This window comes from Filicampus tigris, chromosome 15, assembly GCF_054856515.1.
Source record: "Filicampus tigris isolate MCC_2025a chromosome 15, RoL_Ftig_1.0, whole genome shotgun sequence".
In the NCBI taxonomy this organism is placed as follows: domain Eukaryota; kingdom Metazoa; phylum Chordata; class Actinopteri; order Syngnathiformes; family Syngnathidae; genus Filicampus; species Filicampus tigris.
This window is the reverse complement of record NC_141231.1, coordinates 1825001-1844694: the sequence shown is the minus strand read 5'-3', so window position 1 is coordinate 1844694 and position 19694 is coordinate 1825001. Positions and strand designations below refer to the sequence as shown.

The following is a 19694-nucleotide window of genomic DNA, read 5'->3' as shown; positions in this document are numbered from 1 at the left end:
ACTGGCAAAATTAGGCTAAAAGACATTTGAGTATTCACCTGTCCTGCCTGTCTCGATCCCTGCTATCCGGTCGATAGTGGTCTCTGTGGTCTTTGCCGTTGCTGAATGAGGAGTAGGGCCTTTTTCTGGATTCTGCAGTCTTCCTGTGGGCCTCCGAGCTGTGTCTCTCCTTGCTGCTGTCACGGTAACGCGCTGACGGCTGATGCCTGTCTGAGCTGGAACTGTCCCTGCTGCTGTCATCCTGGTGAGAGTTGTCCCTCAGCCGTTCAATATCTGGGACAAAAAGCACAGTCTTACATCGATAGTAGAGTAGCGACAAGCAAGTCTCATGCTGGTTGCACAGCTAAGTGAAATTCATAGTGTACCTGTGTGTTTAAACCCGATAGTGTTTGTACCCCTAGTGTTCTGCTCCATTGCCTGTTGAAGAAAATAAATAAATAAATAATTATCAAAATGTTTGTCACTCCAGAAACACAGGAATACTGGCAAGGTACGCACCTGAGCGTTCTCTTGTCTTTTCTTGATGGCATGCTTATACAATTTATGCAATTTCCTGGCGTCAAACTCAGTGAATTTTGAAACAAATATCCACAGGTTTCTGTCAAAGACAAACATAGATGGACGGATGTGAAAGGTAGGCTGGCAGCAGCGGTTCATTTTGAAGAGCTGGAAGGCTTTCTGCTCAATGACAGAGCTGTTAAGTGGTTCTTTTCCCATTGTATGGTAGTCAATGTGGGCAACAATAAATACTGGCGTTTTACATGATATTTTTTTGGGGGTGATAAAATAATTATAGTAATAATAATTCTACAAAAAAATTAAACAATTGCTTTATAGTTCAAGCCTAGAAATACGCTTTACATGCACTGTAATCACATTGAAATGTATTCAAACACTTTTTGTGTATCATTCAAGGTTATCATAATTAATGAAAAGTAACAAAATATCTCAATCTAAAACTGAAAAAACCTTTTCGTATATTTAGACCCAAAATCTTTTTTTTTAATTTGTTTATTTCTGTATTATTATATGGCCGTACAGAAAAAGGAAAGTCGAACAGTTGTTTGGGAAATGTAGTTTGATTTTTTTAAAACTTAGTAACATTTATGTTGCGCTTGAAAAATACCCCATGTAATAAAAAACTAAAACTAATACTAACAGTAATAAAACTAAATTAAAACTAAGCAATTTTGAAGATAAGAACTAACATACCCGCTCTTAAAACAAATGAAAACTAACTGAATTAACTAACAAATGTCATAACAAAATAAAAACGAACTACAGTATAATGAAAAATCCCAAACTATTATAACCTGGTTTCAACTAGGTTATTTTGAGGTCATTGCGTGTCATATCATTGAGTTGCAGGTATGACGAAATTGTCTAGAAACATAAAATCATTTCTGTTGCCTTCATTAACTAAATGTAATTAAAACTACAGTCCAACGCACTTAAACTCAAAATGATGAGTTTGGACTACGGAGACCAACTTCCTTCCGACTTTGTGTGACCAAGAGGCAGAGCATGCTTACTTTCGCCACTGTTTGATGAGGTCAGGATTGGAATACTCCTTCAGACACTCCGTGATGTGGTCTCCAATCTTGATGAGACACTGCCTGGTATGTTCGAGCTGCTCGCGCTCAGAGAGACCCTTCTCCGGTCGGTCCAGCTGTTTGAGGGCTGCTTTCACCGGCCGCATTCTCTCTTTGCACTGCAACATTTAAACAGACAATGCTAACTACTGCTACTCTTCAACTGATGTGAGACTGCCTCACATTTACGCCATATAATCATGTTGGAACGAACCGGATTTTAAGACCAGCTTTCTAAACGTTTCAACGTACCACACTGAAGGTTTTCTGGTCCAGTTCTTCCGACTCCTCAGACGCTGGAACATTCTCTCCACTCGCTGTTATGTGGACTGGCACATCAGATACTTTCTTTAGCCGCTCTCTGACCTCGGCTTTGCTTTCGGCCTGTTGAAAAGAAAAGTAAAGAAATAAAATCCATTCATTGAGAGCACTGTGTGTAAAATAATAATACAAATTTGATGCAAGTGGGTTCACCTTTTCCAAGTTGTCTTCTTGTTTATGGACTGCTTCCAAAGGTTTGACTTCTTTTCTCTCTTTTGGCTCCTTGTTGTCTTTACTGTCCCAACTGTCTTCCCTTTTGGAGTCTTTCTTGATCTCCTCTTTACACTCCCTCTCACCTGATGAAGAGCCATCGTCCTGTTGGGCCTCCTCCTCCTCTTCCTCCTCCTCCTCCTCCTCCTCCTCGTCCTCCTCTTCCTCCTCCTGATTCTCTTCCTTGACTGTTTCTCTGTCTGCTCTGCTTCGTCTGCTCGGAGCCTTCACAGGCATCTCCTCCTGAAACGATTCATGTCCCACGTGAGTGCAAACGCTACGAGCAAACATCATTTTCAAAATACCTTTTCCTCTATGTCATCCTCATCATCGGATCGTTTGTCCGATGGAGGATCGGACGATGCACTCTTCATCATCTCATCTATAGGGGTCGGCTTCACAGTTTCTCTCTTTTTGCTTCTTGGCTTCCTCTTTCGAGAACTGACCTACAAATGCAAGGCGTGATTCATCGAATTGAACAAACGAATAATTGAATGAAGACAACGTGCGAATGTCAGACATACTGTCCCTGCTTGTTTCTGAGCTTCTTTTTTGGCAAGGTCCTTGCTCAGTAACTTGATGAGGTAGTCTGCTCTGGTCTGGAGCTGTTTGGCTTGGGGTTTCTTATCAGGGTCATCTGGTAGGAGCTGGAACAAACAATTGGAAAGTGTACTGTACACCGAAGTGCTTTTTCTGGTGTTTGGCAACACAATATTAGCTTAGCATTGGCTTCTTGTGCTCTCTCTGTCAGTGCTGCTACTCCTTGTCTGCCTTTAGTGATAACAATGCTTATTACAAGTGTAGCTTATTAGCTTATTGTTTGAGGATCTGCACGCAGGAGGATAATGTTTAGCCGAGCTACGCTAACCCTCTGTATCAGGAAGTAAGGGTCATGCATGGCTGAGAGAACGTTTTATGAAGTGAACTGCATCCATGTCAATTCTCTCAAATGCACATCCAAATGCAATTACTATATGTATATGTAACTTTATAAGGTTTATATTAATGCTTAGAGTGCACTATTAATGGGTTGCTAGCAACATGTATATGTTTATTTTGTAACTTAATTTCTGGATAGCTGACAAAGAGCATTTTCCTCTATTGAATTCCATCCATTCATATGCCCATTAAAAAACCAAACACAAAAATTGAAAATATTTGCTCAAACTCACTTTGTGTGTGAGATTGAGGTCTGGGTCCATTTTGATCATCTCCCAACTGCCGTAACCGTACTCGTAGATTCCTATCAGCAGGCTGGAGTCATCCTCTTTCCCCCACTCAAGGTCAAAGTGTGCAGCCTTAGAGTGGCATGGAATCATGTACCTGTGAACAACAAACACACACAGTCACGTTCAGTAAGTGTAAAATCAAACTGAGCATTCAGAACATTTTCCCATAGTTTTTACACCGATTTAAAATCATCGTTTCAATGTTTTTACAAACTTTTTTCTCTCTTCTGGGTCTGCAGGGATGGCCTTGTGAAGTGGAGCTAGCTCTTCCTCATGAGAAATAACAAGCTTGGCGTTGACTTGAACACCAGAGATCCTGAATGTGGGGCCTTTTACCTTCCCTCTTCTGCCTCCTAGTTTAAGGAAAAGTGTAGACAATTCGTGTCAATTCTTGCAGTCCCCAGCAAATACATTTTACATGGCTAAATGTCAGAGTTTTCTTCTTGATCACAACCATTTGTTTTTGTTACCTGAGGTTTTCTCTGGTCCGCAGGGGTTTTCTCGTAACGTTCTCACACAGCCGTTGTGAACGGTTTCAGCCAAGCGTTTCAGGTCATGTTCAGACTTGTCCACAAGTTCGGCATCGCGAGCAATGGCATCCAACCTGAATCAAGAAATTGCAAAAACAAACAAGGAGAACAAGAAACATTCAGAAGTCAGTACTGCATTTAGAGGCAAAAATAAACAAAAAGTAGCAATCTTGAGATGACACTTACCGTTCCAGTGGTCCCCCGAATTTCTTGTAACTTTTGACAAACCTGATAAGTAGTTCAAACAAATGCAAAAACGCATGTGTAAATAGGCTTTAAAATCAGAATGTAAAAATATCTTGTCAGTCACCTCCGAATCTCAGCATCACTGAAGCCCTTGATATTCTCCCGTGGAATGGTCCGAGGCCGACCGCGTTTCTTTGGCCTCTTTCGATCCGAGTGCGAGTCACTGTCGGAGCCTGAGTATCTCCTGCTCCTGCCCTGTCTTCTGCCCTCATTAGCATTAAATCTTATCTGTTAAATAAACAAAAGAAGTGCGGTAAGTCCAAGCCAAACTGACTCGCTGTACTGAGGTTTTACTGCCTAATGACCTGTTTGGCACAATTTCTCATCCGCGGCAGCATGTAGATCTCCTCGAGCTCCTTCTGCCTCTCCTCCTCCTCCATCCTCCTCCTCTGCTCCTCGGGGATGATGTCATCCCAACTCCGCTGGCTGCGCTCCGAGTCCATGTCTATTTCCTCTTCTTCCATCATGGTGAAGTTTGCAACCTGCACAGGCCAGAGAACCAGGTCAAAGCAGACGCCAACTCGGAAGAGTTCAGGACATTGCTAATCGGACATTGGCCAACAGTTAGTGTAACAAATGAATTCTTGATATTTCACCTTAAACTGAGAGAGCAGTTCTTCTCCCACAGTGGAAGGTCCCGGATCGTTCTCTCTGGTCTCGGCTCTTTTGAGAATCTCGTCAATATCCATTTCCTATAGAACATGACAAATCACAACATGTTACAACAATCCCTAAAAAATGAATAAGTGGAATTATATCTATTGTGTGTGTGTGTGTTTTTTTTTTAACATACCTGGGGCTCCTGCTCCTCGCCCTCTAGCTCTTTGAAAAGCTCCTCAGCACCAAATTTCAGGATTGCAGACAACTCTTCCTTGTTGAATGGTGCTGAACTACATAATCAAATGACATGAGAATTCAGATTGTCTCTTGTCGAATAGCAGGAAATTCTTCTAAATTAAGCCCAATGTGTGGCTTGCCTTGAGGGAGCGGTGCCAGTGTGGAGGACCGTTTTTCCTGTCGTGTCCATTCTCTGAATGACGAGGTGATCCAGCACCATCTTCTTCTTTGCTCTCTCTATTATTTCCTCTTCCACTGAGCCCTTAGTCACCAAGCGATAGATGTTCACCTAAGAGAAGAATACACTATTAGGAATGGAAGATTTGAAGTTTGCCATAAGCCACCTGGGAGACACACCAAACGTGTTGAAGAAGGTGCTCTCGTCAAGCAAACCAAATTTGACCTTTTCGGACAAAATGTAAAATGTTAATTTTGGCGTAAAAGCAACACCGCACATCACCCTGAATACACCATCCACACTGTCAAAGGTGGTGGTGGCAACATCATGGTCTGGAGCTGCTTGGGGACAGAAGATTGTTCAAACTATTGGAAAGGTGGATGGAGCCAAATATAGGGCCATTTGGGAAGAGAACCTGTTGGAGTCTGCAAAAGACCTTCAACTGAGACGGACGGAGGTTTGCCCTCCGACAAGACAATGATCCTAAACATAAAGCAAAATCTACAATGGAATGGTTCAAAACTAAACACATCCAGGGGTTAGAGTGGCCAAGTCAAAGTCCATACCTGAATACAATTAAGAATCTGTAGAAAGATCTGAAAAATGTTGCTCACAAAACCTCCAACTAACTTTCATGAGCTCAAGCTGTTTTGCAAGGATGAACTGGAAAAAAAATTCAGTCTCTGGATGTGCAAAACTGATAGAGACCCCAAACAACTTGCGGTTGTAATCGCAAAAAAAGTTGGTTCAACAAAATATCACCTCAGGTGACCGAATAATGTGGCACCAAACACTTTTCAAGTTTTTCATTTAAAAAAAACAACAACAACTTTAAAATAGCATATGAATTTCATTCCACTTCACGATTGGGTCCCACTTGGTGTTGATTCTTCACAAAAATATCAAATTTTATTTCTTTATGTTTGAAGCCTGACAAAGGGAAATCAAGTTCAAGCGAGCTGAATACTTTCGCAAGCCACCGTACCTTAAGCATAGCTGAACATATTTTAGGGGGGCCTTCTTACACACACTTGCTCAGTTTTAATTGAGTCGACTAGGTATCCATTTAACAACATGTTCATTATTGCAGTCATAATTTGCGCTGACACGATACTACAGTATGTCACTGGTATTATGGGGGTGCAACAAAAACCGACTCAGATAAGAAAATTAGTTTTGATTGGAAGGACCAAATCGCTACATTTTATAATTGCTGCATCCCCGAACCGTATCGCACCATGTGCATAGAGATACGTATTGAATCGTCTTTCATAAGAGAGGCACACCAGATCGGCCAAATCGGTTAGACAGTGCTGATGATTTTTCATTTCTTTGAATTTAATTAACTTGCATAGTTTGGAGAGCTTTTACATGTTTTTGAATATTAATAAACATGGCAAAAGCTACAGTCGTCCCATATTGAATGAAATCTTAATCTCAACGAATCGAACTGAGCCCCATGTATCAAGAATGTTCTTTCGTGGCAACTCGGATTTGGTTTCACGAGGCACATTCATCTACCAGGATTGTACCTTTGGCTACAATGTGACATGGGATTCTGGTTAAGAGAAGCTGTTTTAAAAAATCAAATTTTGGGGAGTTTTAGAAGTTAAAACAGCAGCAGACAGCCACTAGCGTGCTCTAGCTGTACTTAACAATTCAAAAGTTGGCAAATAAGTGAGGCTATATACTGTAAAACAGTAGATGCACTTATATATAGTGCAGTCCATTTACCATTTTAATCACATTACATTTTTCATCTGTTGGGACTTTGACGTTTATTTATTTATTTTGTCTGTTTTACAGCACTGACGATTGACGGACTGGTGGACCGTTGAAATGAATTGAATAAGGGAAGCTTGGTTAAAATAAAGGCGACAGACTTACGATTACAGTTTAGTTCGGCTTGAAATGATGATGGACTGACAAGCACGAACAGGGGCCCAGGCTGCTGACGAATAACGGACCGGCAAAATTTACTGGCGCCCACTCCTACCTGATTGTGACTTGAGGGCGATGCAGACACGGTTTTGATTTCAGATTTTTTTTCTATTTAACATTTTCTTCTTCGCTAAAAACAGCTGCACACAGCCCACAACACGGTTTTACTTTCTGATTTTTTTCTAACATTTTATCAAAGGCGCTTTGTATTGATATCAATCACGTGTCTATCGCTATACATGTTAATATTGAATTATCTCATTTCCAATGCTAATTGATTTAGCATCAAGAAATTAACACAAATGTTCTTGCACTTTTTTTTTAATTTACAGAAGTAGCTAAGAAAAAAATGGATTGAGAGAAAATAAACAACCAGACCAAAATATCAATATATCAATGAATCTGCCTACCCTAATATACAGTTTTGCTTACTTGTCTCTTCTGTCCAATCCTGTGGGCTCTGGCTTGGGCTTGAAGATCATTTTGGGGGTTCCAGTCTGAGTCAAAGATGACGACTGTGTCAGCTGAAGCCAGATTGATACCAAGGCCACCAGCACGTGTGGATAGTAGGAAACAGAAATCCTGGGGATACGTGTAAGGGAGCATAAATATACATACATAAGATATGTTTATTTATATTAAGATATGCGTATTTACCGTTACTCAAATGATCCATTATGCAAAACACAATAATTGTCGAGAAAAAAAAAAACTTTACCTCTGAACCATCAGCATTAAAATGATCCAATGCCTGCTTCCTCATCTCGCCCTTGATAGAGCCATCTAATCGCTAAACGGATCAACAAGGAGAAAAATCCAATTGATGAAGAACAAATAGCCAAGAAATATATAGCAATATGTGTACAATAGCTTTAATGGTAACTGATCTTAAAAGGCACCTGAAAGAGGAACTGTCGGCTTCTCAGGTAATCAGCAAGGATATCCAGCATCCGAACCATTTGGGAGAAGATTAAAACTCTGTGGCCTCGCTCTTTCAAACGAACCAGCAACTTGTCCAATAAAACAAGCTTGCCACTGCTGCGGATAAGTTGCTGAAAAGAAAAGACGAACATCTATTCTTTCTCATACTTCCGAATAGTATCAAGTTTGGAAAATAAGCCATGACTTTCCCCCCTTCAATTGCTGCACCTTAACCCATTAAGGCCGGGAGCGCATAGCCGCATTTCCACTACTAAAACCAAGAGCGCTGTTGCGTCTTTCTACCTTTAAAGCCAGGAGAGCGTATACCGGTATGTCATTTTTTTTAAATCAAATTCTCAGTCTCCTAACCAATGAAATGTATCAAAATATACACGTGACGGCGTCGTGAGCCCGCGGAGAATGTTCCAGAATTCTTTCAAGTCATAATGGCAGACGCCATCGATCACAGGAGCTCTGAAATGAGTAACGGCAGTGATATAGATGACACACTCGTGTACTTTCAACCAGTAGAACCAGTAGAATATGATATATGGTTATGGTATATGTTTGTAGGCAATGACAATATCGACATCTCTGTAGCACAATAGAGGATGGTAATTACCACTCGATTTAAAAAACTTTACTTTTACATCTTTGATTGAAACAGTAAATAATGAAACAGTAAATAATAAACTCGGGCCTGTGTGAAAGCCACGTCTAGGGTCTCAAATTCTTTTGGAATTATATTTCTATCTGCCACAGGGACTGTGAGCTATTCATAATTTTGGAGGTGTTGAATTTCTGGGAAAACTTCAGGTTTTAGAGGATGATTCTATAGTTGCCCTTAGGTTTTGTGGAAATACTGAGCCAGGCGCTTTAGGCCTTAATGGGTTAAACAAAAAACATCTTGAACTCAAAAGTTAAATTAATAGATACAATTGATTAATCGCCTAGCCCTAACTGGGAGTGCCCAATAACTAATGAACAGATGCATAAAATCAATCATGCAATCTAAAAGTCAAACCTGTAATGCTTCAGCTCTGTTCAGGAATTCGTGGTCCTCGGGAGGTTTGATCAGGTAACAGTGGTTACAGCACTTCTTTAACTCCATCATGATGTTGAGGAAACCCGATGTGCTGCCTTTGATACCCTTACTTAGAGCCTTGTAGTTCCTGGTCAGGATCCATCTACAGTCACAACAGAGACGGATAACCAAAGAGAAAGAGACAATGGAAAAGTGAGATGATTTAAGACTTCAGAACAAAAACATCTTATGTATCGATATAGACTCAGGAGTATTTGCTCATGAACATTGGTGTCATCGGAAGGCACAAATAACTGTAAATATACAAAGTGAGCAAGAATAAAGCTTGGACACAGTCCTTACTTGTAATACTGTTTCTGGATAGCGCTCATTTCCACTCTGAGGATCTGCTCTACTTTGGCTGGGAGAGATTTCTCCACATCCTTCTTGACTCTACGTAGAAGAAAAGGTTCCAGTTCTTTGTGCAGACTGGTGTAGCCAGAATCCCGTCCTTTTCCATGTTCCTCCTCAAACATCTCCCATGAGTGAAACCTTGAAAAATATAACATCAATCATCAGTAGTGTTAACTCCTGATAAATTTTATGGTACTATTATGCTCAGATTTAGAGGTCTGACTGTATGTGTTTGTTTTACAGAATGAGTGCTAAATATCATAAAGCTTATGTACAAACAGTATTCATTCCAGTTGTTTTTTCCGCAACAAGAAACATGTTTTATCAGCTCAACATTATTCACTTGCTGTGACTGTTTTCAAACAAATTACATGTGGTAGAAAAAAAAAAAGTAATGAAGTACAAATTTGTTTCATCTTGTAATGAATTTATCATGTGTTCTGAGGCTGCTCATGCAATATGTTGTACGGTATCAACTTTTTTAATCCATTAAAAAAAATGGAGTGTGAGTCAAGGAAGATGCAGGCTGCTACAGAAAGAGGACATGGGCGAGAATAAATATGAAAAACATGGGTATATATTGAAGAGTGGGGCTCGTTCCCATTCATTTGAATGCAACCAGCGCAGTACAGACGCCACTTGTATATGTATATTTTTATCAGAAGCTTCGCTGTTTCATCCAAAGATATACAGTGGTACCTCTACTTACGAACGTCTCTTCATTTTAAATTTTAAAGTTATGAAACGCCTCAACAGCAAAATATTGCCTCTTGTTAGGAAAGAAATTTCAAGATACGAAAGGTAAAAATACAGTATGGGCTGCCATCGCAGCACTGGAGTTTCCTGAATGCAACATACTCATAGCTGCTCTGTCATTGGCTAGCCTAGCATCTTCCTGGCATCCCATTGGCTAAGAGGGACCTCTACCGTATGTGTCTATGTGTGTAGATAGACAGGTAGATAGATATATATGTGATAGATATGTCTATGCAGCGTCCTCGTCATTCGCCCCTCGGGCCATGAGGTGTTCCGATAGTTTGATGTGAATTACAAACGAGGAAAAGAAAAAAAAAATCTTTTTTATTGTCCATACAAACAAAGCAAGATATAATAGAAAAGTATGAAAAGGGATGCATTTGGTTGATCTCGCCAAAGAATATGACTGTAAAGTATCGACAGTTGCCATGTTATCAAATCAGTTCCTTACAAAGCGCCAGGCAAAAACCACTTCTGACAGAGAACATGAGTCAAAGAGGGCAAAAAGCAATGAGGACAGCAATTAAAAGGTAAGCAACCATCATTTTTATTCTTTACTCTATTCTTTGTTTTTTTACATTATGCACAACTCTCATACATTGTGCAATAATCTAATTATAACATGTATTTGTTACATGTTTTGATGCTTTATAAAACATTTATGTCTGAATATTGGGGGTCTTCGAACGGATTAGGGCATTTACATGGAAAACGCGTCTCAATTTACAAAATTTTGTACTTAAAAAATTTCTTCCAGAACCTATTAATATCGTAAGTATAGGTACCACTGTATATGAAATTGTGCCGTGCAGCACTCGCTGACAACATGGAAAAAAAAATCATGTGTGAAACCTTCCGTGCATTTTGACTGGCTATAATTTGCGATTTCAGAAAATTGTGAAACTGCAATTCAAATTTTAAAATGAATGCTAAATGGTAAAAAAAAACAAAAGGATGGAAAAGTACAAATAAAGGAGAAAGTTCGCAGAACTCTTAACAGGTTGCAGAATTAAACGCAACTCTTTCTAATAATGTAAATATGAATCTTTGTTTTTGTTTATTCTTAATAATAAAACATTTTCCCCTTGTCATTATGGGCTGTTATGGGTCTAATTTTTGAAAAAATGAATTTTTAATCCATTTTGGTACATGGCTGAATAAAACAACAAAACGTAATAAACGAGGATGTGCTATAAACACTTTCTACATGAACTGTAAATCTATTTGTGTTATAGTTATGTGCATTCGAATATGGTGAGTTTGAGGTTTTTATTCTATTGCTTTTTTTTTTTTTATATTGGGTAGAGTGAATTCATTTCTTGACTATTTTCTGTTTGTGCGATTAAATTAGTACACCAAATGAGTGATCATTTCAATAATGTAACAAATAATGTGGCCTACTTTTCAGGCATAATGAAATGCAGCAGGGACCAGAGCTCTTTGAGGGAATTTTGCAGTGGTGTTCCCGTGATGAGGAGCCTGTGATTGGACTTGAAGTCAATCATAGTCTTGTAGAGAAGTGAGTCATCATTCTTCAGTCGATGTGCCTCGTCCACACCAATGAAAGCCCAGTTAACACTGCCCAAAAAAGACTGCACAAATATTTGTCACATGTTTAGTTACAGTTTAGAGTTTTCCTTCTTCAATAAAAATAAAACAAGTCATGTTATTCAAAATAAGTTTTACTTTTTCGATCTCTCTTCCTTCTGCAATATGCGTTATTTCTCCTGATGATGTGAACATAAAAGTACACCTTTTTTTTTTTTTTGAGGGAATTCCCCGTAAAATTAAAACATTCAACTATTTAATACCAACAAATGTACACAAATGTTCTCTTTAGGATTAATATTAGGAATGGGCGAGTACCGATACAAGGTATCGGTATCAGGCCGGTACCAGCATAATTTATTGGGTACTCGTTAGGGATGTCACGATACGATAACATCACGATATGAACCTCACAATGCAATAATTATCACCATATTGTGGGGAGGTTCGCGATATATAAAAGCTCACGATACTGATCCTGCTCGCGTTATTGTAAAAAAAAAAAGAAGCTCATATTAGAAAAAAAAAAACCATCACAATATTCTGTTTTTGTACATAACATTCACAAAGAAATAGGCTTGGCCAGTCATGTGCTCTATTGGCGATTAGCATGGGTGTTAAACATAGGTGGCATCAAATTGCACTGCACTAATAAATTAGCCACCAGGGGGTGCTGGAACCGATGGAACAAATGGAAAACAACTTGGGATTTTAAACATATTTGCTGCATTTAATTATCGTGACATGACGTGACTACAATCATATATCGTGGCAATTTCAAAATCGCAATATCACAACATTGCCGATATTGTGACATCCCTCGTACTTGTGGATGCTGCCGATATCAGCCACTGATACTTACATAGAAAACAAATAAATAAATCTGAGACCGAGTAAGTCCGCCACGGCAGTAGTTGGAGCTATAGTGTAGCAGTTTGACATCTCAAATAATTATCTGCGTCAGAATCAAAGTTCTTTGTTCACAATTTTTTTGTCACTGTGTTCATGAAATTTTATAAATCAAAAGTACTAGAGGTATCAGTACTCGGTATCAGTGAATACCCAAGTGAATAATACTCTTACTGGTATCGGCCTGAAAAAAAGTGATAACATCCAGTAGCATCATTTCTTTAAATTTGCCTTGTGCCTCCTTCTCAAATGTTAAAACTGATTGTCACGATACTACCCTTGATTACAACAAACTTTGTATGTACTTTTCAGCAGAATGTTTTTTTGCTCATTGTCTAGCGCTTCTGTTTGCAGCCATTGTAGTATAAGAAGTGCACATGAGTGTGTAAAGCTTTTTTGGGGGGTGGAGGAAGTCACCCAGCCCTAACAGAAGCTTATGCGAGCAGCTCCTAACCTTGTCCTTGAGAAGAATCTCATACGTAGTGAGGAGGATGTTGAATTTCAGCCTCTTGGAATGAACATGCATCCACTCGTGTGTCCTGATCTAGAATTGGAAAAAGGAATGAATCTGATATTAATATTGTCATGGTATGACAGCACCAAGAGTGTGAGGGTTATTTTTAAGCAACTGAAATAAATACCAATTTGAACTAATTTAACTGTATAAGGTAGAGTTGAGCATAGTTTCAATTTGAGCAAATGAGAGTTCTTTTTGGACCAAACATATTAACTTCTGTTCTTTACTTTTATTAACTTTTTACTGTAGTAAACTTTACTGAGTCACTCAAAGTGCTATTTTTATTTGTATATTAATTTTCCATCAGAGCTTTATTTTTGAAAACCTCAAGAAAATACATTAACGCAACAGGTTTCTGAAGGCATGCTACTGAACACTGATTAATGAGCTAACCTAGTGCAGTTTTTCTTTTTGAAAGAAAAAAAAATATGACAAAAAAAGCTGTAATTGAAGGGCAAGCAAGTAAAATGTATCTAATTTACACAGTCTATGTAACCTATGTACGGTACTGTGCATACTGTGTATGCAAGTATGCTGCAGCTGTGTATGCTATATGCTATAAGGTAAATGACGATATAAGTATTTCATTTTAGTCGATACCTATAAATAATTTTTTTGGCCCTTTCTCTTTCTCTCTTTTTTTTAACAGCTGACACTAAGGACCCGGAAAAAGTCTGAATTTAGGTCATTTTATTTTACTTGACATCTTTTACAACAGGTCAACGCAACTTCGAAAAAGTAAAATATACTGGTCAATATGAAGAATAAATAAACGCCTTTTTAAACAATGTGCTTAGAAGGGCCGGGCTGAAAACGGTTTCACAATTAATACAAGTATTTCATATCAGTCAATATTGATAATTCGTTTTTTTTTAACCAATTTAAAATAAGAACAACAAATAACTGTTTTTGTCTACATTGTAATGTCGCGTAATGTGCAAAGTTCCTCTTCCAGTGGTGCACTATAAATGCTCATTTGCAGAAGACGCGAGCCAAAAGCAGTTCCGTCGATAGTTCCATACTGTGCATCACCTTCCTTCAATGTTCATTCAAGTGTGGAGAACTAATACTCTCTTGCAGTGCATGCATTACCGTTAACCAGCCGTCTAGAAAAACCTCTTATCCTTTGAGCAGGCTCATTTTTGTCGTGAGACATTTGTTGTTTCTCTTGCTTGTTTGTGACTTCAGTGAGATGCCGAGGGTCGGGCATGGCTAACACTGTTGCTATGATTTATTTTATTTTTTTAAATCAAACATTTTATCAAATGCATTTTATATCAAACATTTTATCAAAGGCATTTTCTATTGATATCAATCACGTGTCTATCGTGATACAATATGATATTGAATCATCGCCTATCTTATTAGCTGGATATATGCATTTGTGTTGACTCACTGTTTTAGTTTCAGTTTAAAGTGTTGGTTCAATGTTGGTATTAGACTGACTTAGTCAAATCTGACTTCAGGTCCGGATCCGCACCAGTTCTACTGTAAGGCTAGGCGCCAGCCCAGGTAGCCCGCCACGCCGTTGCAGACCCCGCGTGTCTATTAATTGTCTAGCAACCGTGTGTTAAGAGTGTAAGTGTATGAAGGATTCCAGTTTACCATATTCCTACTGCTTATGTCCCCAAGGTAGACAACAATATTCATCTGTGGGGCCCACAGCTGAATTTCTCTCTGCCATGAGGTTAATGTGGAGAGGGGTACAACCAACAAAAAGGGCCCATATAGCTGGTGCTCGTTAAACATATAGTTGAGGAAAGAGATGGTCTGGATGGTCTTCCCTAAACCCATCTCATCAGCGAGAATGCAGCTGTTGCCTCTAAGAATTCAGATGGAACAGAAGAAAACATTTCGAATCATAGACTATGTATGAGCTGTAGAGGTTAACACGTGGCAACTTTGCTTGAGTCTTACTTGCACCACGAGTGCGCCATCCAGTTTAAACTGTCCAACTGATAGTCTCTGAGTTCTAGTCCATCACCTCCTATGTAATGTGGCTGTTTTTTCATCGGAGCAAACCTTGGTCTCTGTTTTAGCACCTGCAGGAGAAGTGCAGCTCGTTAGATCAATAGATTCTAAACGATACTACACCAAATTAAACAGTGCAATAGTGTTTTTAATAGAATATACATATTGACATACATTTACACAATGCGCATATTTTATATATATATATACATATATATATATATATATATATATATACATATATATATATATATACATATACATATACATATATATATACATATACATATACATATATATATACATATACATATATATATACATATACATATATACATATACATATACATATATATATATATATATATACATATATATATATATATATATATACATATATATATATATATATACATATACATATACATATATATATATATATATACATACATATATATACATATACATATATATATATATATATATATACATACATATATATATATATATATATATATATATATATATATTATTTTTTTACCTTGCTATCTCTGGATGGAATGGTCTTTGATTGGTTTCTGCTCATGTAATCATCAATGCATTTCTGAAACTTCTTGGCAATCAGAGCTCCATCTTCCCAGCTACATTCTGAATAGGGCAATCCCTGCCACTTGCACAGGTAATCCGGGAAACCAGCAGCTGACTTTTGGTTGGAATGGCCTGATATTCGGACAGTGATGAAAATGCAATTTACAATATGGCTGCTGTGCATAGACATACATTTTGATGTGTTTAAGGAGACATAGACATCTGGAAAAACGGTTAAGAGATTGTACACAAGAATTGGGTCTGTGAGCAGTGGCTCATTTGCATGAGACAAACAAGAGACAGCAGAAAAATAAAGTGAAATGAAGAAAAAAAGTATCAAAACAAAATTGTGGTAATTGTATTTTTTTCCTGCAACTTACTGACAGCCATCAACATTAACATAGTCAGCAATAAATGAAAAATACTTAAATTCACACTGCACTGCAACCGTGCTTTAGTGAATAATTAAAATAAATAATTTTATGCTAAAACAGTCTTATGGAAGAAGACTTTCAATTAGGAGCTGCAGTCCTCTTCCCCTTATTCCCCTCCTCTGGTAAAGTTAATGAGCAATAAATAGTTATGGTTTTTAAGTGCTTTATTTCTTTCTAGCTTTATCGCAAGCTTTGCACACAGGCTTTGTCATGTCTACTGGCTGTGGAAGCACAATACCGGTACTTCAATATTTCACTGTGTGCCTCTCCTTTTGTGGCCATTTTTCTGTGTGTCTTTCTCTCTATCAAAAATAGCTTTACCGCTTTCTCCCGACTTTCACCATCGATATCATGCAATTTTTTTTCCCAGGCCAAATTGTCAACATGCAACATCACGGTTGGTCAGAACTTGAGGTGTGGTACGACTTTATGACTGGCTGTCATAAAACCGGCAGATCCAAATCAAATACATTTTCAGTCATCCCAAAAAGCTTATGCTCGGAATGAATTTAAACTGACAAAGATGATAAAGGACAACGCTATGATTATAGTTTGATTTAATTGTCTTTGTAAACAGAAATGCCATTTTTTAAAATCACTGTGGTTTATTTCATAAACGAAAATGTTTTATTATTTTCAAATTTAGCTTCCGTAACTTTTAGTTAACCGTAACATCCTTGTTCTGAAGAACTGTGAACATTCTGCTTTGCTGTGCAGTACAAGGGGAGATGCTGCGCCACACAGTCACTGCAGGTGACCATATCAAAATGAAATATGCAAAAAAAGGAGTTGACAAAAAGGAGACCTTCAGTTTTCACTGCCGTTTTTGGAACGTAACCGATACAAAAGATGAGGGTCCTCTGTATTATGGATCAACACCTGCTGATGCTGTTTTTATACCATTAAAATGGAAGACAACTCAAAAATGCTCTTGACAATAATATGTTGTGGCCCCCATGAGTCTAAACACTGTGTTCTGATGAATATTGAGTTTGTGGAATATGAATTAAGACGCAAAATCCACCTTTTTATCTGTTTTAGGTGCGGCTATTTTGCCACGTGCTGTCGACTGAAAATGACATCACAGTTGCTCAGGGCTCAGGTAACAACCAATGACGGTTCACCTGTTTTCTGAAGCTCAGCTATGATTGGTTGTTACCTGACTCCTGAGCAATTGTGATGTCACTTTCAGTCGACAGCAAGTGTGGCAAAATGGCCACACCTGAGGTGGATAAAGAAAGGTGCATTTTGTTGCTGTTTAATTCATATTCCACAAACGCAACATTCATCAGTCATCATCAACACCGTGTTTAGACTCGTTGGGCCACATAGAACATATTATTGTGAAGAAAATTGTTGGGTTGATTTCCCCTTTAACTGTACACACTTAATTCTGGTACTTATTAAGGTCATGAAAATTAAACACCAACAATATATTAACAGCTTTGAATTAAAAGACATTTGACAACATACCTATGATCCTCTCCACAAGCTGGTACTGGGAGTGCAGGTCATCTATGAGTTCTTCCTGACAATTGAAATACTCAATATCCTCAGGTGAAGCTGTCTTCAACCTGGTGAAAAGGTGTAAGATTCATTCCGAAATATGTATTAGCTAAACCAGAATCCAAAGCTACTAAAAACACTTGGAATCAGTGGGATCTTTATCACTGCGTAAAGGTGTGAGATGAAATGGGTAATAAAGTTCCAAAGTGCACTCCTTACCATTTCTTCTTCTCCTGATCCTTTTTCTTAAAATTGTCCAGTTTCTTCATACCCCTGACATTCTGCACCTTAAGGGTCTCTTCTGTTTCCCAAGTGTTGTGAATGTGGGCCCAATTCTTCCACTTTATTAGGTACTGGATTTCCCCTGCCTCCTTATTGGGATTAAAGTTGGCATTTGGGTCCCCATCCGCTTCTACAGCATACACCGTAGTTACACTTCCCACTGCTGTTAGATTCAAAAGCAAAAAGATGTCGTAAACTTTTCCTGCATTTTTTTTAAATGATTATATTCCACTAAAATGTATTTGGCATGTATACTCACTTATATTCATTTCTATGAATCTGAGAAGGCCAAAACCCCTCTTACCTCTTTTCCTCCCGATTCTGCTATCCATCACTCTCTCAAGTGTTTCAAACTCATCTTCTTCAGGTTGAGGGACATCTTCACCAAGAACTTCCACAAGGTCATCGGAATCCGTTTTCAGCTCCTCGTCTTCCTTATAGCTGATGTTGACAGTGGCCTGCCGCCGTGGACCAGCAGCGACAACTTTCTTGTAGTTATCATCCTCGTCCTCAGAAGACGAACATTTCTGAGCTTTCTTTTTCTGGGAGCTGCTCTTCTTGCCATTTCGAAAATTCATCCTGACAAGTGATAACAAAGGTTGACTTAACAAACCACTTTGAAGTGAATTAGACTACAAAGGAGGCTTACGCTTTGGCTGCGTTCAGACAGCAGGCATATCTGATTCCAATCAGACTCCTCCTCAAATAAGATTTTTAGGGCCGACTGTCTACACTGTTTTTAGCAAGTGTCCAAATGGGATCGGGCCTTGTACAGACTAGGCCACATAATTGACCCATATGACAGGTTGCTGTATCAACGACGTCGGAACGGAACGGGGTCGTTGTCCAGCGCGTATAGTGCTGGACGCCATTGCGCCACACTTGGACGTCTGCTGTACACTCCCCCCAGTCGACAATTACGCTGACACCGTCTAACCTAGGGCTTAACGATTTATCGTTTTGAGACTGAAATCGCAATCTCAGACAACGCGATTTCGAGATTGCGAAAGATGCGGTTTCTTTAAAGGGCACTCATCCCCCACGCTGACCATTAGTGGCATGCTACTGTGGGCAGGTCCAGCGCCAAACTGGTAAAAAAAAAAAAAAAAGAGCATTGTCCTACTGCATCATCTCCTCCATTGTGACAAATAAACAACCCCATTAACAAGTAGCATTTTCACCACGGAGGTGAACGAAGGGTCGCTAAGTGTACTAATCGCTAAAGTGAAATGCAGATTCGTGAATAGCAAAATAAGTACTTAGGTGTACAGTAGACTTTTTACTGAAGCCTGACTAGAATCGCGTAAGAGTAGAGATCCGGCAGTTATGAACAGAAATGTTTAATGTGTTAAATGTATTACAATCAACACGTATCTAGACAGAAATAAGGCGAGGGCTACATTAGCAGCAATTTAGCACATGTTCTAACACCGGCCGGAAGTCGCCAACAGTTTAAATAACCCAATCACAAATATTCTCATTGTGATTTTTTACACTCACCATTACCCTTAGGACCAAAAGATTCAAATAATATCATGATATGTATTCCAAGCCATACCACTAAGCCCTCAGTCTCTGTTTGAAGCAGTTAAGTCTCTATCAAAAATATGGGAACAATGTTGACTAATGTAAAAAGAACATGGACATTAGTACAAAATTTTAAACATTTTGGGGTTAAAATTAAATTTTTATACACACAATTTCGTATAAATGCATATTTATTCTTGATGGCAAGTAGTA

At 38.6% G+C, this 19694-nt stretch overlaps 1 protein-coding gene across 3 annotated transcripts in view; it reads right to left on the bottom strand.

Moving 5' to 3' along the window:
• The window catches only part of chd1 (chromodomain helicase DNA binding protein 1), a 28516-nt gene that overhangs the window by 2972 nt on the left and 5850 nt on the right, over positions 1-19694 (bottom strand). For all 3 annotated transcript variants that reach the window (XM_086053810.1, XM_086053811.1, XM_086053812.1), the window contains exons 6-35: positions 18259-18533; positions 17892-18117; positions 17640-17740; positions 15686-15864; positions 15091-15215; positions 14779-14995; positions 13111-13200; positions 11601-11791; positions 9393-9581; positions 9030-9192; positions 7984-8136; positions 7803-7874; positions 7517-7666; positions 5106-5254; positions 4922-5018; positions 4725-4820; positions 4434-4610; positions 4193-4356; positions 4069-4110; positions 3823-3956; positions 3567-3705; positions 3296-3446; positions 2648-2770; positions 2429-2569; positions 2067-2366; positions 1845-1976; positions 1533-1711; positions 499-598; positions 366-417; positions 39-273 (exon numbers count right to left, since the gene is read on the bottom strand). In XM_086053810.1, the coding sequence (XP_085909936.1) occupies positions 39-273; positions 366-417; positions 499-598; positions 1533-1711; positions 1845-1976; positions 2067-2366; positions 2429-2569; positions 2648-2770; positions 3296-3446; positions 3567-3705; positions 3823-3956; positions 4069-4110; positions 4193-4356; positions 4434-4610; positions 4725-4820; positions 4922-5018; positions 5106-5254; positions 7517-7666; positions 7803-7874; positions 7984-8136; positions 9030-9192; positions 9393-9581; positions 11601-11791; positions 13111-13200; positions 14779-14995; positions 15091-15215; positions 15686-15864; positions 17640-17740; positions 17892-18117; positions 18259-18533 (4542 nt within the window). The remainder of the gene's footprint in view (positions 1-38; positions 274-365; positions 418-498; positions 599-1532; positions 1712-1844; positions 1977-2066; positions 2367-2428; positions 2570-2647; positions 2771-3295; positions 3447-3566; positions 3706-3822; positions 3957-4068; positions 4111-4192; positions 4357-4433; positions 4611-4724; positions 4821-4921; positions 5019-5105; positions 5255-7516; positions 7667-7802; positions 7875-7983; positions 8137-9029; positions 9193-9392; positions 9582-11600; positions 11792-13110; positions 13201-14778; positions 14996-15090; positions 15216-15685; positions 15865-17639; positions 17741-17891; positions 18118-18258; positions 18534-19694) is intronic.